General features: G+C 44.3%; 1 protein-coding gene across 1 annotated transcript; it reads right to left on the bottom strand.

Annotated features, from left to right (window-relative positions):
- Positions 1-84: 84 nt before the first annotated feature.
- tesk2 (testis associated actin remodelling kinase 2) lies at positions 85-25057 on the bottom strand. The gene is made up of 11 exons (XM_030774482.1): positions 24522-25057; positions 20833-21143; positions 16202-16323; positions 13367-13415; positions 7774-7920; positions 6624-6706; positions 5579-5663; positions 5369-5452; positions 4940-5026; positions 4496-4634; positions 85-2823 (listed from the first exon to the last, which is right to left on the bottom strand). The coding sequence occupies exons 2-11, from the start codon at positions 21055-21057 to the stop codon at positions 1901-1903; spliced, it is 1944 nt and encodes a 647-aa protein (XP_030630342.1). The 5' UTR covers positions 21058-21143; positions 24522-25057; the 3' UTR covers positions 85-1900.
- Between the last annotated feature and the right edge of the window lie 1214 nt (positions 25058-26271).

Raw genomic sequence — 26271 nt, 5'->3', positions numbered from 1 at the left:
TCAATTTATTATTTTTTTTAAATGATCAAAAATACATACATGCAAGTATAACATAAAAAAATTAAAGCTTTACGAAAAAAAAAAAGTCCTGGTCTGTCTTTGGTTGAAATTTACATCTCAGATTCTGTTACAAAGCAAAACTGTGTTCAGAGAACAGTCAGGACAAAGAGAGAGAGAGAAAAAACTGTTTAAGGAAGAAAAAAAAACTACAAAAAACAAAGTTTATACATTTACAGAAATCAGTCCTTAGCATTAATCAAGTTATTAATAACATGCTTTACACAAAGTTCACAAAAAACATGGCAGTAAGACATAGTAAAATTGTTTCATTATGTTCTCCACATAAATAGCAAAATAGATCCTCTCTGTAAAACTATCCTGCTTCGGTTAAATTTGTTGCATAGAAATGTAGTGACAAAAAAAAAAGTTCAACCCATTAACTTTTTTTTCTTTTTTTAAACTTCAAGTGCAATTTACATTTTAAGTAGTTTACAGACAAGGACTTTTTTCAGAAGACCTGACAGAGTACGTGGAGGTCGGTAGGTGAAGTGGTGAAAACGACCTTTGCCTGACGAGCGCAGATTGGCTGCGCATTGCAGTTACAGCGCTAGTCACTGATAAACAACGCATGCGTACAGAGACGACGGAGTCGCTGACAGCAGTTTTAAAACAGAACTGAGTCACGTCGTCATATATTGCAAATAAAAAGAGAAAGAAAAAAATCTGCCGTTTTTATGTTCTCCTGAGACTGATGCGCTGTCAAGTTCTTGTGAAAGAGCTTTCGAGGCTAAGACTTCTCTCTTTCAACGAGTGAATCAGGCGACCGGTGAGTTTGGAATGTTAATGTCAAATATCGGTAGTTATGTAGCTGGCAGCCCTGTGCAGTGCAAAAACTTGAAAGCGAAGACACATCAGTAATTTTCATAAACTTTGTACACACACGCGCGCGCACACACACACACACACACACGCACGCACACACATCTGAGCTATCGACATCCTTGAGCAAAAAACCTGACTCGCTTATGTTTACTGTTTTTATGTTTTTGTTTTTGTTTTTTTTTTTAATTATTTTTTCTGTGAATCCCTATATTTCTGACCACCGGTCAGTCAAAATAAATACGTTAAGGGAGACAAAAGCATTTAGCTTACTGCAGAAGCCTGACAAAGTGCCTTGCTGGATAGAAGAAAATTCAATAGTGCTTTATTTCGGGAGGGAGGGAGGGGTGGGGGGGCGGCTGAACCTATAGTACATTCAAACTTGTAAAGTTGTGTTAGATTAACCAAAGCCCTTGGCTCTATGTAAGGTTTTAACAAACTGTAGTCTTCAGTCTGATCTCCTGTTAGCTTGTCAAAACACATCACTCACAATAAGTATGCTCTCAGAATCTACGCTTTTACACCTCAGAATCCAGTTCTCAATGCTGTTTTACCCTCAGTGTAGCGGGTTTCCTTTGTTTCTTTCCGAAAAACAAGAACACGTACACCTTTTTAAATTCTGAATGTAATCTCTTAATTGTGTGGCATCAGTTTAGACTGGGGGCGTAATCAACCTCCACCCTAGGAGAGGCCCTGTCCTAGCCCTGATTTTACTCTCATTTTAACCAACTCGCTTCTTTGAGAGAAAAAAAAAAAAAGAAGAAAATCCACCCAAATTTTGCAGGTTTCAGAAACTCTCTGAGGCCGTCAATCAGGTGTGTTCATCGATTGGGGCTGGAGGAAAAAAATCCTCAAACAGATGGTTTGATTTCCACGGAGCACACCTCCCTTCACGGTCGACGGACATCAGTGTCGTCTCCAAACGACGCTCAAAAGGGTCTCTCTCGGTTTAAGAATCCGGCTTCCGTCCCCCGGTGCTCGCTTTTGAGCGATCGGACGCGACTGACTCCGCCCTGGCCGATCAGATGTCACACCTGGAGAGGACGTTGGGGGACCTGGAGGACCTGCAGGACGTAAGGACGATGGTGCCGAGATCCTGCGGCTCCACGGACAAACCGATGCCCAGGGAGTTCTTGCTGACCGAAGACGAACTCAACGTGTCCTCCTGATCTTCGGCGTCCATGTCCTCACACGTGACCAGTCTGTCCACGGTCCCGTTCTGCAGGAGGCTGAACGGTGAGTCCAAGTCGTTTGCCGGGCTCCCTCTGCTACTGGAGCAGTCCATAGCCTCCAGTTCTCCTCCGTCCGACGCCGGACACGTCCAGCTGTCCCGCGACGACTCCCCCGTCTCGGACCGCGGCCGATACGGGGGGATCTCCGGCACCGAGTACTTCTTAGCCCAGCTGTTCAGGGGCCTCTGTTTCCCCTCTGTCCCCGGCTGGCCCGCCTCGCTTTTGGAGGCGGCGGAGGAGAAGAAGGCCTCGGCCAGAGGCGGCTGGGGAGAGACGGGAAGAGATCGGCACTGTCGCCCCGGTAACTGCCACTGCTCGGGCCACGGGGCAGAGGAGGAGGAGGGGGCGGCCGCGTAGCCCGGGTAGGGCGGAGTCTGGGTCGTCGCCAGGCTGCTGTGAGGCGAGTGCAAATCGAACATGAGCGAAAATACAGATTTGCTGGGCATGTCGTAAAATTTGATCTTGCCCCCTTTGAGGTCCTCCCGAGCACTGAAAGGGTTGATTTTGGGGACCCCCCCTCGCGTCAGCCCCCTCGGGCCCTGGTTGTAGTATGGGTCGTGGACGTTGACTTTGCGGCTTGGCTTACGGGAGAAGATATCCGATTGGCTCCTGGAGAGCCAGATGTTGCGGCGTGGACGAGGAGATTTGGGCGGGATTTTGTCGTCTTGGAGACCGAGAGGGTTTGACCTCTTTATACCCTGCAGCTTATCACCTATGGGAAGAAAAAGAAGGGGGAGAGAGAGAGAGAGAGAGAGAGAGAGAGAGAGAGAGAGAGAAAGACAAAGTGGGTGAAGAGCCCGTGAGTGCAAATGAATCACAACAAAACAGAGACAACTGTGGAGTATGCACACAAGAGTTAAAGACATGGCTGTGTGTTGTTCTGTCCACCAGGGGGAGCCAGAGACACATCTCTGCATACCTCACCCATGCTGGGTTTCAGCCCGCAAACAAAAACATGACACAGGCCTCAAGCTGAAATACTACACATACCATGAGAACAATGTCGCGAGCATACCATTTAGAGGCAACGAAAACATTATGACAAAGCACGGCCGGACAAAAACAAGAAATTCCCCCAAAAAAACCCCAAAGACTCAGAAAACAAAGTAAGCCCCAGCTGTCTTCAAGTAACAAACAAACATACCTGCTCACAAACAGAGCATGGTCAGAGATGTCAACTTAAAACTGAATGATTTATCGACAGATGTCACCTTAAAACTGAATGATTTATCGACAGATGTCACCTTAAAACTGGGCTTCAACTTTCGACCAGTCTTCGCGGTCAAAGTCTTTTTTTTTTTTCCCCTCTATGGCTACAATCATGCCTACAGAAGTGCCAAGAGGGAAATCAGAGTATGTGAGTTGTCTTTTTTTAAACAGGGTTAGTGTAACCAAAGCCCTGCTGGCAGACACGCTGTGTTACATAAACAGCCAGGGCCTCTCAGGCTCATTAAGAGGAGGACACCTCCGCCTGTCCGCTCGACTCATCCAAAAACCCGCAGATGTGCAGGGCCAGCAGATTACGCCGGGACACATCCTCCGCGTTCACACGGCCATCCAGCACTTTACCGCTTCCTCGTTCCAAGAAATCCCCACGGCTCCGGGTGCTACGTGGAAACGAGGTGTCGGATGGCGCGATCTTAAGCGGGTATCAGTCTGGCCCGCACACTCGAACACACACACACACACACACACACAGACACGCACACAGACACAGACACGCACACAGACGCACACACCGACAGACAGACACACACACACTGACAGACACACACACACCGACAGGCACACACACACACACTTGTCGGTCGATGGGCGTGCTAAGATTTTATTGCTTGTAAAACAAGCAGTCGTTTTCACAGCAGATCAAAGCTGCATCTGTAAGTCATTCAGTGCGTGGAGAGACAGGTGTGCTGTAGCAAAACAGAGAGCTTTCATCTGGTGGAGTATCATTGACGACTCTTTTAAATCAAACAGACCTCTCCGTCACACAACACTGGGCCTCCTTTAGGAGAGAAGCAGACTGTGAAATGGATAGTTATCCAGATTACACTATTTATGGCACTTAGTGCGATTTAATAAATTTAAAGTTCTTCTTTTATCTGTGTTTTGAAGCTTGATCTCCAAACTAAAGTGGAAAAAAAAGAAACTCAAGTGGGGAAAAAAAGTTGCTTAACTGAAACGGATTTACAGAGGTGGGTGGTTGAACGAGCTTTCTGTGTGTGTGTGTGTGTGTGTGTGTGTGGAGGACTAATTCCATCAATGCCCCTTTAAGGATGCTCTTTCATGTCTCTCCAGTGATGCAGAGATATGGAGAACATCCTGGAAAAAAACAAAAACACAAAGAAAGAAAGAGGGAGGGAGGGGTGCCCAGGCTGACTCACCTTTGGGTAAGGTCTTCTTCTCCATCTCAGAGTTGATGTGAATCCGCTCTCTCTCCGACTCCTCTGCTTTCAGGCGACAGAGGATCTCCTCTAGCTTTTTCACTATGTCTGGGAAGGAAGGCCTGAGCTTTGGGTCCATCTGTAACGGACAGAGATGCAACGGTGTCAGGTTACAGCCGTCACAGTGCTGATCGAGGATCAGTTTCCCAATGGTCTACACAAATGTGTCTGTAAGGATTGTGAAAGGTGAAAACTGATCTCAGATCAGTAATCTGAGTAATCTGATCAAACTGAATTCAGAGTCTTTATCCAGACGGCAGTTTGGTCTATTGCCCGTCACAGACGTTATCTAAGAGACAAGGGCGATAGGAATAAAGCTGTTTCTCTTGTTCTTCTCTGTCTGTGTGTGTGTGTGTGTGTGTGTGTGTGTGTGTGTATGCTTACATTGCAGCAGTTGAAGGCAAGCTGTAAGAAGTCAGGAGGACAATCTCCCACCATGTGCTGAAAAGCGTGATAATCCAGGCCAAAGTTCTGTCACATGGAGATGAAAAGAGGCAGACAGAGAGAGAGAGAGTGAGAGACAGAGAGAGAGAGAGAGAGAGATACAGAGGGGAAGAGGTAAAGATAACGATGACAAAAGCAAGAGCAAATAAAAAAAAAAAAAAGAAAAAAAATGTTTGGAATGCTCTCCACGATTTTCAGTTTATTGTAGAGATGACTGAGAGATAGCTGACCTGATTTATCAGACCGGAACCAGACAGACACTCAACTCTCCTCACACTTTCCCCACTGCAGGGTACATGCTTACTACCAACCATACCTAAACATACACCACACACACGTGTGTACCGTACGGACGGAGGAAGGACTCACCTCGGTGCGGGGTAGAAAATCCGGATCGGCTTGTATCCGTGCGATGACCTCACATAAGATGATGCCGTAGGAAAAGACGTCGGCCTGAGAGGACAGAGAGAGTTCAAACTCACACTAGACCAGAAACTGGGGCTCTGGCTTTGACTTGGAACCACTGCTGCTGTTTCTGCGAGTGTGCTGATGCATTGTGGGTGAAGAGGAGCGGCCTACCTTTTCGTTGTAGGGCTCGTCTCTCAAAACCTCTGGAGCCATCCAGAACGGAGAACCCACAACTGCAAGCTTTTCACCATCAGACCTATACACACACACACACACGCACACACGCGCACGCACAGGACCATGGGTTAAAGACAGCACTTTCTGTATTTGTTCACAACACTCTGTTAAATTCCAGTAACCAAACTGTCAAACAGTTTTGAAAATCATCGCAATTATGTGCTAAGAAGTTCACACTTGAGTACAAGCCATTAGTCATTTTTTAACCTGATCAAAAAGCAACAAGAGTGAGAGAGAGACGGGGGGGGGGGGGGGGGGGGGTGTTGATAAAGCGAGGGGGGTGGGGGTGATAAAGTGAGACAGAGGGGGAGGGAGGGAGGGACAGAGAGAGAGAGAGAGAGTGAGAGTGAGAGACTCACTCTGAGCTGATCTGGTATAATTAGCTGCAGTAAGAGTTGACCTCAGGACGGCATGTTCCAGTCAAACTATCATAAGCTCTCTGTTACTGACTGCACTCTATTGCTTTCACATTAGTCTCTCTCCTCCTCCTCCTCTCTCTCTCTCTCTCTCTCTCCCTCTTTCTCTCCCTCTCTCTCTCGAACATATATCAAAATCATCTCAAAAAGAGTTCTGATCTAGGATCTGTTTTTGTCTTTCCTATTCCGAAGAAATACAATTGCCTGTGCCAGGCGGCAGCTGATCCCAGATCAGATCTTACTCCGAGATGCTTAATAACATAAGGACCCTCAGCCAGCGTGGTTTAATTATGGGATGTAGGGACAGAAGCAGCGATGGTGTCTCATATTCACTCATTAATCTACCCTGATGGCCAAGCAACTTATGACTGGGGGTAAATGTGGTTTAGGCCAGATCTGCTTGAGTGTATGAGTGGAGAGGAGAGGGGCTCTGCCCATACATGTTACGCTTTAGAAACATCACCACAGTGGGTTTATGTTGGTTTGGCCGGGTGGGGGCCATCGCGGGGGCAGAAACGGAACGGAACGTCCGGGGGGGAAAAACGGTCGCGTCTCTCACTCACTCGTGACTGGGGATCTTCTCGGCAAGGCCGAAGTCTCCGACGATGGCCGTGTAGCCGTTTTCGTCCGATTTGATCAGACAGTTCTGGGAGACAAACAAAAACAGACGTGACCCGTGTTATTCATAAAACATGACCCAACCTCTAGCCCGCCCGCCCACATGCAATCATACCCCTCAGCCACATAATAAATCTTCCCTGGTACAGAGTGATAAAGTCTGGACAGGAGGTCGAGAGAGCCCTCACAGGCATCACATCCAGTATCAGTCAATACTGATCTCAGAACAGCCTGAGTTATGAGGCAACAGAAACTGGCATTTCGAACAAGAACCTCGACCGACATGCCAACATGCTGCCAAGGGAGAGTGAACAGCAGGGTCACCGAACCACACACCATGTACTGTGATAATGTTCTCACACACACACACACACATACATACATACACACATATGTAATACATGTCGATAGATGTGATACATAGAAAGATAGATGTTGTTCAATCCTGTGCAGGCACACTGGACTTGAGGGATTACAATATATTCTAGTTCCAGTGTAAAATATTTCAAAACTGTGTTTCCATTGTGGACTGTGAGGTCAGATTTAGTTTCAGCCAATCTTAAATGGTGATGATGTGAATGTGGGGAGAGGGGGAGAGAGGGGGGGGGGGGAGAGAGGGAGGGAACAGGTATGGAAACAGTGTGTTCCCAGAGCAGGTGGGTGCTCTAATGGGAAAAAAAACCCTGCATTTAATGTGCTGACAGAACAATTCAGACTCTTTCAACACATTTAGATGTTACAGAATGAATAGTGTGTGTGTTTGTGTGTGTGAGTGTGTGTGTGAAACAGATTTGTGTGTGTGTGTGTGTGAGTGTGTATGTACGTGAGAGAGAGAGAAAGAGAGAGAGAGAAACTTATTGTGCGTCTGTGTTTGTGTGTGTGTGAGACAGAAATAAACAGCTAGAATGGTTAGAGTGAGAGAGAGGGAAATACTGCCTGCTTGTATGTGTGTCTGTATGTACAAACATGCATGCATGTATATGTGTGGGTGTGATAGAGAGTGTGAGTTCCGGTGGGTGTGTGTGTGTGTCTATGTGTTTGTGTGTGTGTGTATATGTATGTGTGAATGTGTGTGTGTGTGTCTGTGTTCAGTACCTTGGAGGTGAGATCCCGGTGGAAGATGCCTTTGGAGTGCAGGTATCCCAGGCCCATGGCGATGTCTAAGGCCAGCTTCACCCTGGTGGTCCAGCTCAGGTATTTATTACTGTCCAACAACTGCTCCAGGTTCCCGCCATTAATGTACTGACACAGACACCGAGGCAAAGAGAGGACAGAAAATAGATGGCATGATGCACTTTGAGCTTAAACGTGCCTGATGAGTCAAACTGTTGCCAAGAACCAAAGAGCTCGCCCAGTGTTTTTAACATCACTGTAATAGTTTACAGTTTACATTTAACTCTCACGTCGAGTTCAAGTTATCTCAAGTTAACCAAACTCCAAAGTCCACATCACCTGAGTGATTAGAAAACAGTCTTAAGTCATGAGTCTGGATGTTTTAACTGATAGTTTCTCCATAAACTACACTAACACCCTAAACATTATCAGCTGAAACGTTCAGTCTTCTCGTTGTAATTTTACTGTTGTAACAAATTTCCACGGCAGTGAAATAAAGCGCCAGGTAATTCTCTCTCGCACAAAACACAAACCAGTTAACCTTTCCCCTCCTCTTCTCCTGCAAACACAGCCAGCCAATCACACGCCACAGCACCCAGCGCTGCAGACCATCTCTGACCTGTATCGGGGACGTGTATACAAATCCCCAGCCGTTGGGCTCGACCCTCGTGGGGACGGCACTCGGTGGAAACAAAAGCAACCAACCGAATCAATTTACTGCGGAAAGCTCTAAATATAGTAAGCGCTACAGCTGAACGATGACAACAGACACACAGGGACACACGCTGGGCAGATTCAGCAGAAGAGCAGAAATTGTTAAGGGGGGGAGGGGGGGTTTGGTCGCAGGCCTTCTGTTTCACCGTGCAGACGTCCCTCCCCGGTGAGCTAACCTTCCCCCAGGAGTCCTGACATGAGTCAGCTGTTTAATGTCACACACAGACTCTCAGTGAGAATGGCAGAGTATGAGTGCATTCCACAGACAGTTAATACATGACAGTACACTTATCCATCTGTGTATCTATCTATTCATCCATCCATCCATCCATCCATCTATCTATCTATTCAGTCAATCAATCAGCCATCCATCAGCCATCTTAGTGGATCATTGGTTCATTCGCCCTGGTTCATTCCTTTTGCGTTAAATCTCTACTGTCTCTTTTGTCGTTGCCTCTTAGTCATAAGCCCGCTCTTTACCAGGGGAACGGCCGTGTGCGCTCTCTTTAGCCGATCAGCAACCACAGTGTTTACTGGACATAAACAGCGGCCCACCAAACTGAATCTGGAGCCCTGTGGTTTGGAGTACGTGGGCAATCGTTGTCTTGATACTCTGTAGTTGACCCCAAATGACTATCTGTTATTTGTCTTTCTAATTGGCTCGTAGGTGGTTTACACTGTTCAGGCTACAATCAAAAGTTCACCATTTCATTGTGTCTCTCTCTCTCTCTCTCTCTCTGTGTGCGTGCGTGTGTGTGAAAGAGGGAAGGAAAAAGAGATTAATACACCGGGATCATGCGAGGTCACCGGAATCTTTGCCTGGTTTAAACTGTAAATCGAGCAGTTCTCTAAAACGGTTATCTATTCCAATGCGGCCCAGTATCTTTTACCGTTTAATCTGAGTCGATGAGATTAACCCGCTGTGTCTTAAATACAAACCGCCTGCTCCAAATACTACGGCTTACTCATGCAGAAGCTTACGACGGGACGACGGCTCAGTCCGCTTTTTCTCGACAAAAATCAACTGTCAGACATCCCCTTTAGCAGGTCTGCTCTCACATACCAGACGCTGGTTAAAAAAAACAAAAAAAAAAAGGTTCGAAAGAGCGGCTCGTGCTGAACAATTTGAACGCGGGGGGGGGGGGGGGTGTCAAAACCCGCGCTCTTAACGATTTTCAACGCGCACTTTGAACTACAGTTCAGATTTAGGATCAAGCGTTTCAACCACACCTTGCTAAAAGAAGTTATTTAAACGGCGTTCAGCTGTGGAGAGTAATTACCAGCTCACTCTCGGCTTGTTTAGATGATCCCGACCCGAGCGGAGCGGCTCCTGTCATACCTACGAGGTTAGCCTATGTGTCAGGACAGAGCGGCGCGAGGATGTCATGGAATGTTTATTTTCGACAGGAGGTGCAGCGAGTGTTGGTAAATATGCCTGCACCTCCTGCTTCCGACCGACTGACACCCTAATATATCAGATTCTAAATTTACAGCCCCACTCTCTCTCCCCCTCTCTCTCTCTCTCTCTCTCTCTCTCCACTTTGGGCGCGTCTATTTTCACCCTGTTTACCTCTATATGAGTAGATACAGGGCGCAACACGCTAAATTGCGATGCCGAGTGTTACATAACTATTAGTGTTGGTTTTAGAAAGACATTAAAAAAAAAAAAAAAAAAAGTGAAGTAACCTTGCATGTAAAAAGCAAGAAGGAAATTCGATTAGAGATGATAGTCGTGATAGAGAAACTTCCTCTGCGCTTAAGGCTGGGCTTCAATGCATTTGTATGCAGTCTTAAGGCCAGATTTGCTACTGCTTAAAGAAAACGCAGGTATGAACATTACATCGTATTGACTGATCATGGTATTTGTGAAGGACCAATCACATTGGGTATGGTAAGTTATTGGTAAGTGTGCATTCAAATAATGTTAAGAAGTGCAAATACCATTTGTAAATATGGCCCTTAATGTGTATGATGCGTGCGTGCATGAGTGTGCGTGCGTGTGTGTGTGTGTGTGTGTATGGGCGCAGTCCTTCTTAACTAAAGCCCTATCACGCCACAGGGTTAATACCACCCCACTGAAATCAACCAGTCTTCCCAGTGGGCAGTCTTCTCCTTCTCTACCCCCCCGACCCCAACCCCAGACACCGGGACGCTGAAAAAAGGATAACTCCGCCCTTTTCCCCATCCATTCCTGCTGAGCTCCTTGGCATCTGGCGTCTGCCCAACCTCTCGAAAGGGTTAAAACCATCAGACAAATCCCCCTCCCCCCCCCCCCCCCCCCCCCCATCTCCTCTGATGAGCAGTTCCTGGCTCTCGCTGACGGAGCGATCTGATTGGAGGAGAGATCCAGGGGGCTGGGAACAGGGCCTATAGTCTGGGCTGATTGAGGCGATCAAGTCACTGGTGCGTGACTGCGCACAGCTAATCTCCTTTGGTTAAACAGTAGGGTCTACAGACTATTTGGAACAAGGCTAAAAACAGGGTAAGGTAAAAAAAAAAAAAAAAAAAAAAAAAAAAAAAAAAAGCAAAAAGCCTACGACGCCACTGTGAAGATGAAGAGATGGCTCCTGAAGGAGAGGGGGGAGCTCACACACACATTCAGAAGGTAAAACATCTAGGTATCTGAAGATATTACATAACGTTTTTTTAAAAAAAAAAAAAAGTTTTATCCAAATTGACAACTTTGGCCACAGCAACAAAAACACCACCAACAACAAAAACAACATAACCTGTAAGAAATTCCTAATCCCGTGTAACTACGGACCCCGGTAGTTTCCTCAGCAGTAGGAATACCACAGTGCTCGCGTTCCATTTGGAATAATGGTCTAATCCCCCCTGAGGGTTTGGGATTATCCGTGATTATAATTGCTCTAATGCATTTGCGCAAACGTGTATCAGGCACCACGAAAGCAGAGCAAAGGTCAATGGGTCAAACAGAGAACAGGCTCTTTGGCTTTGACCCCAATAGGAGCTTTGCTTCCTCTTGCTGATCTTTCTCAGGTTTAAGGACCAATCGGAGGAGAAACTCTGAAGAACGAAACGAATGAAAAGTGTTTGTGGGTGGTTGTTTTTTTTTTGTTTAATGGCTGATCGTGTAACACACTCTAGGACGAAGGGGTGAAAAACCACCAAAACTGATTGTTGTTAAATATTTACCAAGGTCGGGTAAGGGGCGAGAGATCGTGAGGAGACAAGAGTCAAGCGGGTATTTTCACATTTTCAACCTCACTGGGGGGGGGGGGGGGGGGGGGGGTTGGCCTTGTCTCTACATTCACACACACATGAGTCAGATGCCAGTTGCCACATTCTGGCCCTTAAAGATGCCCTGCTAAGTCTTTTCCCTGGCCTGATCAAGGTCAATCATTAGCACGAGGTTATCTATTTGGAGACACACAAGCGCACGCGCACGCACACACACACACAGAGTCACAGGAGTTCAAAATGAGGCTTTTCCTGAGGGAACTGACCAATTGCTGGTAAATGAAACTCTTCCCCCCCTGGAACAAAGACAAGCCTGTGTTTTGCTCTGGATGCGTTTTTCACGTAGACCTAATGAATCATATAGTTATGTCGGCTGCGTTAGCTGTGTTGCACGACCTGTTTGCCTAAAGCACCAACAACTGCATCCTCTGGTGATTCCCCACATTCTGCTAGGACTGAAATTGAAAGCTCAGAAAGAAAAAAAAACAAAACAAAAAAACTCAATACCCTTGTACATTGTTTATTTTGATCTTCATATTAGCTATCACCATAGTAACCACAGTACCTCCAGAAACTGCTGTTAGAAAGCTAATGCAATGCGTAACAGGAAAGAGAGAGAGAGAGAGAGACAGAGAGAGAGAGAACATATAAGTACAGCTAAAACTATATACAGAACAGAACGGTTTCTGAATCAAATGTTTTTCATATCCTTTGTTTTTAAAGCTATATCTGCATCTTCCCTGTACATTGTGAAACCAGATCAAATTTCACACAGAGGAGGCTCTGTGACAAACCAAGCTTATCAAAACTGGTTCTTGGTTTCTGAGGAGACCAACCGCCCTTACTAACACAGCAAGACAGACTATTGGGTTTCAACCCTGTCGCTTGCTCACGGTCATACAGCAGTGTGTGAATACATACAGGGCCATGCACTGAAAACACGATGCAAGTATGAACTACCACTCCTTTACCAAACATGACAAAACCTCATTCCATAGACTCACGCTAACTGTTCATATCTTTATTCTCAAGAAGAGAATTTCTGGGAAATTTGAATGCTGTGTGTGTGTGTGTGCGTGTGTGTGCGTGTGTGCGTGTGTGTGTGTGTGTGTGTGTGTGTGTGTGTGTGGGGGGGGGGGGGGGGGGGGGCGGGGGTCACATGGGCCTGTGTTGACATGTTGGTTTTAAAGGTTACATTCCTTTGTGCATTTTTTTTTTTTTTTATAAAGAGTATCCTTTAATGGCCTCTTCTCCATCCAACAAACACACATTCACACACACACCGGACATTTAATTAACCGCACTCCTACAGCATCACATACCAGGATGGCGTTTATATTTAGCCGATGGTCTACAGACAGCAGAGCTGGGCAGCAGGTCTCCTGGACAAGGTCTTCCACATGTGTCTTAGCCAATGCTGACCACAATCATTCAAATCCTAATTTACACATATTTTTGTAGCTTTATCAAAAGTAAGCTTTTTTTGAATCTGTCTAAAGGTTTTGAAAGCTTTTTTGTTGTTGTTGTTGTTGTTGTTGTTTGTACTTGTTTGCGTGATAAAACAGTGTAAGACAATGCGGGGGGGGGGGTGTGCTGTTCGCTCCCTTAAGACCTCAGTGAAGAGTAAACATGTTGTGACATGCTGGGGGCTGTCTCTTACCTCCGTTAGGGCATGGAGCTGGCCTTCCTGCACACAAACACCCATGAACCTGCCGGAGAAGAAGAAAAACAAACATGATAGACACACACATCCATCCATTCATTCATTCATCTGCCCCACAAAAACACTGAACAAAAAAAAAAGAGAAAAAAAAAACATCGCCCCAGGCAGCAGAGGAAACCAAACCTATAACCAGAACCCTGAACCAATGACTAGAACATTGTTTTCTTTTCCACGCACGCACGCACACATACAGACTCACACCCACACACGCGGACAGACATGGACACATATGCGCGTGTGCGTGTGGATGGAGACACACACACACACACACACACAAGCACAAACACAGTGAGAATTGATTCTCCCTGTCTTTGAATCCTGTTTGAATCCTGTTCATTCAGTGTGTATAAATGTTTGCAGGATGGGAAAGAAACTCCCAGCAGCCGTAAGTCACACACGGACTCCGACTTCTCTGTCTGTTTATGACTGTATGACGACGTGTATGGAAAACGGCATTAAATTATTTTTACTACAGGGAGAGATTTGTAATAAAGCATCGTATCAAAGACCAAAGGCCAGGGAACAGTTCTGCTTACGAAGGGAGAGGTATGGATTTCAGGGCTTACGTTTGGTCATCACACTACACGCAACAATAACATTTAAATATTGAAAGAAACAGAAATAAATACAAATAAATAAATGAGACCAAAACAAAATTAGAAAACAATCTCGCTGTAAGGACAAAAGCGACGGACTTGCTGCTTTAGAAAACAAACCCATGACACGCCGTGGCTGGGAGAGCGGTTACATATTTTGCTCACTACTGGGCAAGACCCGACAGAGAGCCAAAACAACAATGTCATTTTCTTAGGAGTATAATTAGGACGCCCAAGACTCACTTTTTGACCCGCGTTCCATCTGTGTACACACATATTTGTGTGCGTGTGTTTGTTTTGTGAAAACGGGCTTGAGGGAGACTTAGGGTAGCCTGTTTGTCCCACACACACACACACACACACACACACACACACACACACACACAGAGACAGACAGACTCACGAGACCCTCCACACTAGCCTCAGTTGTTTGGAGTCTGGAGAGTTGCAGACAAGTAAGGTCAGGGCTCTGCTTTAACTGCAGCTCCTCAGTGGGCTTTCTTTAACAAACACCCCCTCTCAGTCCACTTGTCAACACTAGAGCTCCACAACCCCCCCTCCCCTCCAACTGCCTCACACTAAACAATACTCTGATTGTGACACCAAGACACACACACACACACACACACACACACACACACTCTCTCTCTCTGTCTGTCTGTCTCTCTCTCTCTCTCTCTCTCCCCTCTACCCACAAGCTATAGGGCACATTGTCTAAACACATGAAACCGCGGCTGACGGTCATGTCATAGGGACAGCAGTGGAACTAAACGCGACCGTACTGACAGAATGTTCAGCTTCACTAAAGGCCACTAAAGAACCGCCCCTCTCGGCCTCAGTACAGAGCTCCGTTCCTTTCCACTGTCCCGCCCCCCTCTCTCCTTCATGTGCGTTGCCTATAGCTCTCTGTTTTTTCCATGACTACAAAAGACCACATTCTGAACGATGAAATACCGTCGTAATCAAAACTAGATCCTTTGTAATGGGATGAGCATTACAGAGCGGTGATGTTTGACCCGACACGCAGGCATTAATCATACACCGTACGCATGTGACCAGGTCATCCAATCCCTAAGGCTGGCATTTCAGTTCCAGCTACTGTTTGTGGATTTCTGACCCGTTATCCCTAGAACGCAGGAGAAAGAGGTCACACACACACACACACACACACACGACCATTTCACATCACAAAAGGGATAAAGTGACAGACATCCAGACTGAAAGCTATACGGCCCCAAACCATTTCTCTCTCTCTCTCTCTCTCTCTTTCGCTCTGTGCATGATGAAACATCTACAGATCCCACTGACGCTGAACCACTTGCGGGAAATGAAAAGGATGACAGACTCAGGAGGCAAGACTCCAGCCGCACACCGATAATGGCACCATTTCACTGAGATCTCCCAAACACAATGAGACACCTTATTTACATTCATGTGCCTTGTTTGTGACGTTTTTTTTAAAAACGTCATGGTCAACCATCCCTCGATTCTCTCTTTTATGTAATAGTCGAGTTCAAACAAACAAATACATAAATAAATTATGTCTCTATGACAACCCCAGGAGGGGAAGTGGGGCATTTGAGGTTGATTCATAGACAGTTTGTTTTTTTGCTTTTAATAGAACAATTCCAGTATCACTTCTCCATAGCAGTATCCTGAGTGTTTTTATATAAAAACAATCTTTCCACACAGGACTGTGACTAACAGGAGCTGCAAACATCTATACTGAAATTTAAACTTTGGGCCTAGATTGGAACCTAGATTGCAACTATAAACTTGACTGATACACTAATTCCAAGTTGCTTTGATTTCAAAACGTCTGCAAAATACAAAATTGTAAACTGTATAAACGTATTATGTGTATATATTTTATGACTCGTTTTTTTATATATATTTTAATCACACAGAATGTTAGAATTAATAGAATATCGACAGAGAGTATTTCGTATGAAAAGAGGAGCACATTCTGAGATTGTCTGGGACAGTAACACTGCGTTTCTTCCGACCTCACTGAAGCTGAACATTCTACTGGCTCCCACCGTCAAAGTTCCGCTGTTTCTCTATTATGACATCACAGTCTCGCTCTTCACTGTGCTCTCCCTCAGACCAAACCTGAGTGCCTTTACCCACAGCGTTGCCGTGGTGACGGCTGCGTAGGCTTGTGTGGTGAACTGACCTGAGGATGTTGGGATGGGACAGTCTGTTCATCAGCTGAACCTCTCTCAACATGTTGGCACGGTTACTACTTAGCTTATTCATCTTCAGAGCCATCACCTGGTCTGACGCTCTGTGACGCACCTGAGAGAGAGAGAGAGAGAGACAGAGAGAGAGAGAGAGAGAGAGAGAGAGAATGGTAAGCTCCAGTGAAGTCCTGCCCCACACAGCTCTCACAGAAAGCTGACACTGATAACTGTAAGGGGACTTTTCAGGAGGTGGTGGTGGGGGGTCCTGATCTGACTAATGAATTCTGAATTCATGGCTGTGCTGTATTACCTCAGTCGGTTTCCTATTTAGTTCAAAAGAAAAATAAATGAAGCAGATATGTAAAAGAGGGTAAGGATGAGTGTAGTCCTACTTTAGACAGGTGCCAAATGAGGTCATAAAAAACCAAAAAAAAAACCCCAACTGAAAAAGCCAAAAGTGACACATGTAATAGTCATGACAGGAAGACAGGTTAACACTTCAGGCTAACAGACCGCAAACAGTTATATGCAGTTGCCACACAGACTGAGCCGTTCAGCGTTCCCCCCCTAGCACCAACGAAAGGACACAAAGAGTGTCAACAGATCTGCTCTCGAAATGGAAGTTTACACAGAGAGTGAGTGAGAGAGAGAGAGAGAGAGAGACAGACAGAGAGAGAGACAGAGAGAGAGAGAGAGACATATCTCTGTCTTTCGCAAGAACTTCGAGAGCAGCGGAGTCGTTTCCTCATGTCTTAGCATCTGCATCTGTCAGAGAATATAAATAAAAAAAAAAATAGACCCTACCGCAGGAAACCGTTTTGACAGAGTGTGAAAAAAACAACAACAACTGATATCGGCCAACAGTAACTTCCTAAAGCAGTTATAAAACAGATATAAAAGCAGGCCACAGGAGCAGATAGAAAAACAGCCCGAGGAATTAATGAGACACAGTGTGTACACAGTCAGCACTTTAAATAGCTCTTTGGGTCCAAAACAGCTACGATTATAAACTGTGCTATTATTGGCGGTTCATTACCATGACGCTACATCACTGACATATGGGTACTGACTCAAGTGAGCAAATTCATCGTGACCATGTAGTGTGGTGTTAGAATCACCATCATTTTGGTTTGCGTGAAACCTACTTGCCCTCACTTGCAAATTCCGCTCAGAGATGATGCACACACATCATTGGTCTGAGCTATGTGGTTTGGCCAATCATAAGCCATTAGTTTGTCATGTCCTAGAAAAGTCAAAAATGAATGTGATGACTGGAATCTAACATTCAATTGAATTTTACTACGAGACTGAAAAATAAGAGTTCCACTTCATTAACAGCAATGGTAGCCTCTGCTCTTAGCAAACTGGAAGTTTTCTTTGCAATTCTAGAATGTTTTCTCTTTCACTTACTGTTGTTCTATCATGATGTCTTCACTTTAGAGTTCATTGCCAAAGAGACCGTTGCTCTGGAAACATTAGAATGCTGCGGTGTCTTGGCCACAGAAGCTCCATCTGTATGTGCCAGAGTAACCAGGCTCTCTCTCTTGCTTGTTTTTAAAGCCCAGTCACATCCCCTGACCTGCAGCCAACCCTGCTCTGTGTTTTCACATAACTATATCAGGAGGAAAGTCACACTCCTGTTGCCTGGCCAACATGTATGTAGGCTTACTCTCTAACCATAATCTAGCATACCTGCACAGATATTCATCAGAGTTTTGATTCAGCTCAATCAGGTCAAAGCCCTTCCCACACTGCAGAATGACCAGGTTACAAACCTTTTCTCTGTGCATTCTGAGAGGCTCTTTCACGCATGTGACAGCCTCTGATGTACATATGCTTCTCAGTACCTATTTAGCTATGATTTTAGATGTTTAAAGCACAACAGAGATAAGGAAGGAGAGTCAGAGAGAGAGAGAGAGAGAGAGAGAGAGAGAGAGAGAGAGAGAGAGAGAGAGAATATCTAGGCAGAGTTAAAAAGGAAGTTTGAAGTTGGTGTAAGGGAAGCAATGTGCACACACTCACGTGCACCAGTGTTCAGTTCTGCAATGCGTGAACAGTCTGATCTGATCACGACGGTTTTAATTCCTTTCATTCCCTTTTGATCAAGTGCAGAGACCTTTTTTTTTTATGGAGGGGGGAATTCCCCGACTTAGTGTGTGAAGCAAACAACAACGTTATATGCGATCTATTAATGAAACTCACATTATTCTATTTCATCTCCTCTGATGTCCTCTTAAAAAAAAAAAAAAAAAAAACAGTACAGTGCAGGAGAGGCCTGGTTACAGATGGTCCGTCGGACAATCATATCGTACTGTGTCCTCCTGCAGAGAGACCAGTCTGTCCAAAACACAGCCTTACACACTGCTCCTGATATATCTCCACGCAGCCAATCTGCCCTGCTATCACTCACACCATCAGAACTATGGCTGTACACACATTCAAAGACAGGCTTAATGTGAGTCACCGTATTCAGTCAAATAATGTCTTTCTGTCTGTGATATCTGCGAACTGATAGGGGGAAATGGTACAATGTGCTATACAGCTGTGCAGGGAATTTTTTTTTTTACAGGTTTTGGGGGGAAAAAAGCAGGTTCAGTTGATTAGAGCGTCAATGTGGCACAAACAGTGTAACCACAGGTTTCACATCAATTAAAAAGAAAAAAGAAAAAAGAAAAAAAGAAACTGGTGCAGTGAAACTGACCAATCAGCATGTTCATGGAAAAGCAACTTACAGTAATGTCCAAAATGCTGAGCAAGGCTAAGAAACACCAGGGTGGTGACAGTGAGCCAGCCAACCACAGACCTTGCTAAGAAAGTTTTGGTCTAGAGTTATCACAAAGCTTCGTCACCATCTGCATTCCAACTGGCATGAGGCAATGACAACACTGATAGATGTTCCCTCATACATATTGGGCATGATGCTGCATGATCTGGGATTTCTCCCGAGCACTGTCCAAAAAATCAAGAGGTGTCCTCTAGAGTTTGGGTCAAATGGAGAGCAATACAGCATCCCAGAGACAGTGAAAAGAGTCAGACAGCCTGGCATCTCATCCCCCTCACACGCATACACAGAGAGAGGGGGGGGGGGGGGGGCATTAGGCTCCATGTATTAACTCTGATATGCCCTTCGCCATGCACGAAGGTTGCCCCCCACACCCCCCTCCGGACTGCAGCCAGTCAGCGCAGCCATGCTGTAATGGGCTCAGACAAGCATTATGAGATCTGACTCCAGACCATGTAACCCCTCCATGGTCTATCCCAAGCCTTCCTCTCGTCACACACACACACACACACACGTTATGGCTCTGTGTAAGAGTTAAAGGGGTGGAACACAAAACCCAAGAATTAAATAATGATTAACTCCAATGTGCAAAGTTAAGCGAATTTGTAAAATAAAGAAATCAAACACATCACAACATTTTGACAATGTTGACAAAAACTGTAAATGATTTGACAGTTGGCTCTGCCAAATCCTGTTCAAAGTCCTGAAAACGAGTGCTCAGCCGGACCATGTGATTTCTCAAAACAGCGACTAAATTTATGTTTCTAGAAAGTTCTGCCGGTTTCCTGACACTGAACGCAAGAGGTCTGCTAACCCTCACCTGATCATTTTTCGGCACATATTTCTCTCATGCTGTACATGTCACTAGCCGGACCCTTAATGGACCGAAGCGAATGACCAGCTCCTTCGTATAATTACACTACTGACATGGCCATTCTAGGAATACCCGAAACACTAGCGGTTAGATTTACGCAATCATCCAAGCGTAACCTGATGTACAAATGCCCATTTATAACCGCTAGACGCTCTGATATCCACACTCAGACGTCATCGTTGTCCGGAGTGCTGATTATGTCGAATAGCGTCAGGTCTAAATTAAAACTTGAGATAGATCCAAAGCAGTGAAGCGCAGATCACGCTACCGATTCTTGACCTGACCACTGAAACTATACCCGCTATAGTCTTTGCAACGCCATCAAAAACCCTGGTCTGAACCAACACGAGCCCAAATAATTACAGCGAAAAATAAATGTCAAACCTAGTCTAACTTATTTATCAAATTATGCAGCTTAATGACCGTTGCATTGCTGGTTTACGTAACGTTGAAGTGACAGACATGTCATTGTTAAGATAGCAGTGCAGTAGCAGTTGGACTGAACTGGGGGCCGATGGGGGACAGTGACACATTAATTGATTAGTAATGGTTCGCGAGGAGCCATTTTCTCGGGGCTGATCCACGCCCCATAAGTGAACAAGGTTATTCAGCGGCACATTTGACCCAGTAGCACACCCTGAATACGCGGATGAGTAGCGTCCCCCTTGGATGGAAAATCATCACTTAACTGCTAGCAATTTACAATGATCGGCCGTAGCTGAATTCAAGCAACAGGGCAGTGTGGTAACTCAACATGTAAGTTAGGGGGGATTCTTAAATTCAACACCCGTTTAAAACGGATAGGCCATTTTTAAGTTACATTGTGGAGATATGCGGTTTGAAATGTTAGTATTCTTAAGCATAGTTTTACTGAACCATGTCTTGAGCGTGTAAATTATTTAAGTGGACAGTTTGTGCTTTTTTGCAGTTTACAAGGCGCTCGTCGAAACTAATTGTGCGACACTGACCTTGTAGACCTCTGAAAAGAACCCGGAACCGATGCGTTCGCAAATGAAGTCATCTAGGCGTGTCAGGCAGGAGAAAGCACTGATGAGGGCGCGGTAGGAGGAAGGACACACCCTGTCGGGATGGGAGGGGCCTGTCTCGAGCCCGCCCCCTCCCCCATCCAGGTCCTCCAGCCGTTCTGACCGCGTGGGGAACCCAGCAATGGAGTTGCGCTTGTTCCTGTCCATCGCTACTTCTGCACGACTAACTTGGTGGAGCAGACCTTAATAAGCCCTTCACATTTTACACCAGAGATCGACCGTCCTTGGCAGACCTGAAAAAAAGAGGAAAAGAACAATAATAAAAACTGTTGGTTTAACAAGAAAGAAAGGAAAACGCTCAGTATTAAGTCCAAACCTCCACAACTTTTCATTTGTGTTATCGTTTAGAAAAATTATTCAAGAACGGAACCTTCCATTTCAGCGACAGGGCTGTTTGTACAAACTTATTAAGCCTGTTACGTAAAAACTAGAAGTGACAGGAAAGACTGAATGATGGTTTTTTGTGAATTAATACCCTCCTAAACCCTAATCTCTGTCCAAAATAACACCCTGTCCTGTTCATTCATTTTGACAACTGGCAGAAAAACATTAATTTCTCTCAAGGGTTTAATCTCTTTGTTAATGCATGATTGGGTCTCCAGTAGCATCTCTTTGATGAGTTCACCAAAAACAGCTCTGACTAAGAACTTCTGCACTATGATAAATGTTCCCAGACACTGATTACAAAACAAGGGTTCTGACCATTTTTACAAAAAAGCCATGACCAACAAGAAGATCACATCTGGTGAAATCAGTGACAGCTTTTAATATTTAAACATGAAGACAAAAGTGATAACAGCATTTAGTCAGAACACACATTAAGTCCCCTAATCCCTTATATGTGTGCTGCTAAAACATGGGCCGAACTAGTGAGGTAGTTACAGACAGATGTGAGATGCAAATAGATTTGCATACGACATTTCATCAACACTCCATGTCAAAGTGTACAGCAACATGATGATGAAAACAAAATAAAAACAAAAACAACGCCTCAGATTTACCTAGATGATATCTACAGCTTGTTCAGGAAAATGCTGTCACTTTAAATAATTGGGATATTCATATTTCCTTCATTTCTTTCAAAAGGAGAAGCCTTCCATTTACGACAGTTTATAACTGCGTCTCCTTGTTTCCAGAGCGAGGGTTCTGTTGTAAATGTCCGTCAGTAACACAGGTCATTAGTTTTTGCATGAAAGTGGCTTTGGGGATCGTCTATGGTACTACTGTCTACGTCATCAGACAAGAACCTGGTCTCCAAATTCTGAGAAAGTACATAACTTCAGTGGGGAAAGCAAATTTCCCCTCATTCAACACAAGAAACGCAGGAAACAGACGTGGGAAGAAAAAAGCTCCAGGACAACCCGCCATTTCAACAGCCCACAAAGAACATCACGAAAATCTGAAGTGTGATAAAACAGTCATTTAAACAGCATCTAAACAGAAACGTCCTTTGTACAAAAATCAGTGACATCTCCCAACACTTAAGCAAATGCGGAAAAAAAGAAAAACAACAAAACAAAACATAACATTCTTCAGGTCTGTGGGCAGTCCCTTGCACTTGCTACAGGGCAATAAATCTGCAGAGTAACATGATTCTGTGGAATCTTCCCGCTCTGTGGCATGTTTTAAGGTGAGGAAAACACTCAAAGCTCTCTCTCTCTCCGCCCTCAGTGAGATCCAGGTGGGTCTCCTATGCTTTAGCCTGAGGCAGAAGGATTTGGCTTCAGTAAACATGTACCCGTGTTAAATAGGTTGCACGGTGAACCACAGCTCACTTGAGGGAACAGCATCTCTCTCTCTCTCTGTGTGTGTGTGTGTGTGTGAGAGAGAGACGATCGTAACAGAGACTGGAATGATGAGAAGAACGTTGAGGACTGTTGCCGTGTGATCATCCGATTGTCTGTCACAGACTGCACTTGGCATAGATATTGTTAAATTGATACGTGCAACGCAATTAAAAGGGAAAACAGGCCACTTTTTTCATACGTGCATTTTCTGGTTATCTGTGCTCATGCATGGGACTTGGGGATAGTAGATGGTGGAACTTATGCAGATGCGTAAATCTGGCACCAGAGTAGTTCTGCGGTAAACATTAATAGCCGAACCGGTTATGAAATAATCTTAAGTTCGCAAGTCAATGATTTACCTTAAGAACACGAGACCATATAAACAAGAACCATAAAAAAAGGGAATGAGACAGTCGATTTGGCAATAAGCTGTAAATTGCTCAACACAAGATGCAATAAATCAATTTAATAAATCAAGAGTTCGGTAGTTTCCACTAAAAAATATAACCTATGTATTTAAAGTACACACACACACACACACACACACACACACACACACGCTTCATGAAGGACAGTTGACTTTTTCAGAGGAATGTTCTGGAAATTCCAGCATGGAACTCATCTTTCACTTGCAGAAAAGTAAGAGTCACTTTTTTTTTTAGAGAAACATTGTAGCTCAGGTGACCGGGATGGCAGCCAATCAGATCAACAGGTGAGTGGGAGACGGTACAACAACGATAACAAAGACAGTCACCTGACCCCAAACAGTGAGGGGGTGAAGGAGATACTGTTTTGCTCTAACCCTGTCACCTCCTCATCTAATACCACCTAAACAGGTTCAGACAAGAGGGCAAACGCAAGAAAGCAAAGGGTCTATAATTAGAATTGTCGAGGAGGTGGGAGACTCCAACGCTCAGTTACTTACTGAAGAACTGTGGTATTTATAAAGCTGTTTGAGCAGGCTTTGTAATCTGTACGTTTTACTCCAGTGAGGGAACTGAACAACATGCCTGACATTCCACAGACTGTAAATTACCAGGGAGGACTTGTGTACTCCGGAGGAGGAAAGGGCCTTTTCACTTGTGTCAGTAAACTTAAGATCCAATCTGGATGCTACGTGATATTTCAACAGTGACAAGCCAAAGGTCTGAGTTTTGAAGAAAATCAGTCAGAAGGATTTTAGAAAACAGTGTGACAATAACTAACTAAACCGGGTCGTTCAAAATGATAAAAGGACAATAAAACTTGGGCAACTTCTCAAAATATACAACACCTTTATATAACAGCGTTCGTATTTTCTGTCTATTTATAGAAATTCATTTCCTCGGGCCGGTTCCATGTGGAGCCATGATTTCCGCCTAATTGCAAGGTGTGAATGCGTCTCGTCCTACTAAACAGATCATGATCATACAACTTAGCCGCGAGAATATAAAAAAAAAAACTATGCAAAACTGGAATGAGTCTAACTCCAGACTCAAACGCCAATGCTGTCTGACTCACGGTGTTTTGACAAGCTGCAGGGACACAATGCAACTTGAGAGCGCTCTGTTGAATCGCAATGCACATCGGAAGTACACAAAATGTTGCAATCACAGATCACTCTGTTGACAGTTTTGAGGCTCGCCATAGGAGTAACTTACAGGGTTTCTTTAGATAAGTTTTGAAAACGTCACTGACGCCGTAAGAAAAGTTAATCAACATTCGAGAATATGCACTCCACAAGAATGCTAACTTCTAACTTGAACGGACGGCAGTGACTCACTGTGGAAATATATGTATATATATAGATTAACCCCGTTAATAAAATCAAGTTGAATGCCTTACCTGGTCGCTTGCCTTGCAACTGAAGCAGAATTTGACTGTTTGGTCGAAAGGCCTCGATAAGTCCCATCACAACGCAATTCACATAACGAAGTGCACTCACGCCCACAAACTACGATTCTGGAGGCACAAAGTAAACTTCAAGAGGGCTCGTAGATTATCGGTTAGCTGCGCTGAAAACAAGTCCAAAAATACGACAGCTAGAAAACTTTAAGACGAGCTAACAGACAAAACCGACTCGTAAAAAAAAAAATAACACGACAAAAATTACGCGTCTAAAAATTTCACGAAAAGACCACTGCGTATCTTTGTCACGTTGCGGTCAGCCCAAAATTAGAGTGGCGGTCAGGCAAAAACAAACAACACACGGCCAGCGTTTTCCAGAGTATTCGTTCTGTGCTCTGTCAGATCCTAACTCGGGTCTTTTTCACGTCTTCTCGTCTCAGTTCTCCAGAAAAAAATGCTAAAAGAAACGTTTTTAAAGCCTTTTTCCAGTTCAAATGTGACGACTGTGCTAAATTCTACTCACATACTCCATAACAATTGCCTCTCCCCGTGGACTTGACCTACGATTTTTACCAAAGTATTCGCATTGAGAATGACGTATTGGAGCACCAGCGAGACAAGAGAACGATCCCTAAATGACAGTCCTATTATCCAATCAACGAGTGCGTCTGGGGCAACTTGGACGTGTCTTTTGAATGAAGGAAGTGCTCGACACCAATCACATGTTTCCAAAACCAAGCATTTCACCAATAGCATTTAACATGAAGTCTGCGTTCCGTTGCCTGTTGGTGATTGTATAGCAACGTTATATCGTAAGAATAATGTATTTGAGTTCCAGGCCTGTTCTTTCATCCATGCAAGCAGATGACTTGATCTCAGAATAGTGTGAATGTACTTTATATTACACATAGTTCTTGCATTATCTGAGGCTATTTTCACGGCAAATGGACTGGATGTTTTGTATCTTTTAGTTTTTCATTTTTTTGTTGCTTTTTCACGGTGTCGTGTAAAACAGGGAACATTTCAGTATATTTCACGTTCTCTTCTACGGCGAACAAAATCGAACCACTCAAATCAGTTAGGTTTTGCTGCCCTCTACTGAAATACACTTCGAAAAATAATTTCCATTCTCGGATAGTCAATATGTACTACTATCACATGGATGCAAAGTGACTGCCACATTATTGGGACTTTGAACAGAAGCGTGTTACATGTATATTTATCAAAAATGAATAAAGCTGAAAAATGGATTGATAATGTGTAAATAAGAGTTAGTGAGTTTACATACACTACTTTAAAAACTATTAAACCAAATGAATGAATAACTAAATAGCCTACTCACACAGATAGTTTGTGGGGGAAAACTGATATTCTTGTAACTCTTCAGTTGAACCTCGTGTTGTAAGATTAACATACAGCCATTAAGCCATCCAATAATAAAATAAAATATTTGAAAAACTACAGAAAATTCAAGGAAAAAAAACAAAACAAACCAAAACAAAAAAACAAGGGTATACTCTCCCTCTAAAAACACTTCTCTGTGTTTCTTTTTTGCCTAACATAATCTGTTGGTAATATATGATGAGGTCAGCACAGAAAATGAAATGAATGCATCTCATTTTAAACTTTTATTTTCTTATTTGCTCTGAAAAAGGCAAAATTTGTAACAACATGGTTTAATCATATAAAAACAAATAAAATACATTCAACATTATATGATGAAATTTGACGACTGAAAATAGTGCTT

Source organism: Chanos chanos, chromosome 5 (assembly GCF_902362185.1).
Source record: "Chanos chanos chromosome 5, fChaCha1.1, whole genome shotgun sequence".
NCBI classification, from domain to species: Eukaryota; Metazoa; Chordata; class Actinopteri; order Gonorynchiformes; family Chanidae; genus Chanos; species Chanos chanos.
This window is presented reverse-complemented; position numbering and strand designations above follow the sequence as displayed.

Bases quoted from the DNA above. Each gene is read 5' to 3' on its own strand.
- tesk2 (XM_030774482.1), bottom strand. From the start codon at position 21,057: ATGGACAGGAACAAGCGCAACTCCATTGCTGGGTTCCCCACGCGGTCA. The intron at 7,921-13,366 runs GTAAGAGACAGC...TGTCTGTGTCAG, and splicing joins AGCTCCATGCCCTAACGGAG to TACATTAATGGCGGGAACCT. The intron at 5,453-5,578 runs GTAGGCCGCTCC...CTGTCCTCTCAG, and splicing joins ACGAGCCCTACAACGAAAAG to GCCGACGTCTTTTCCTACGG.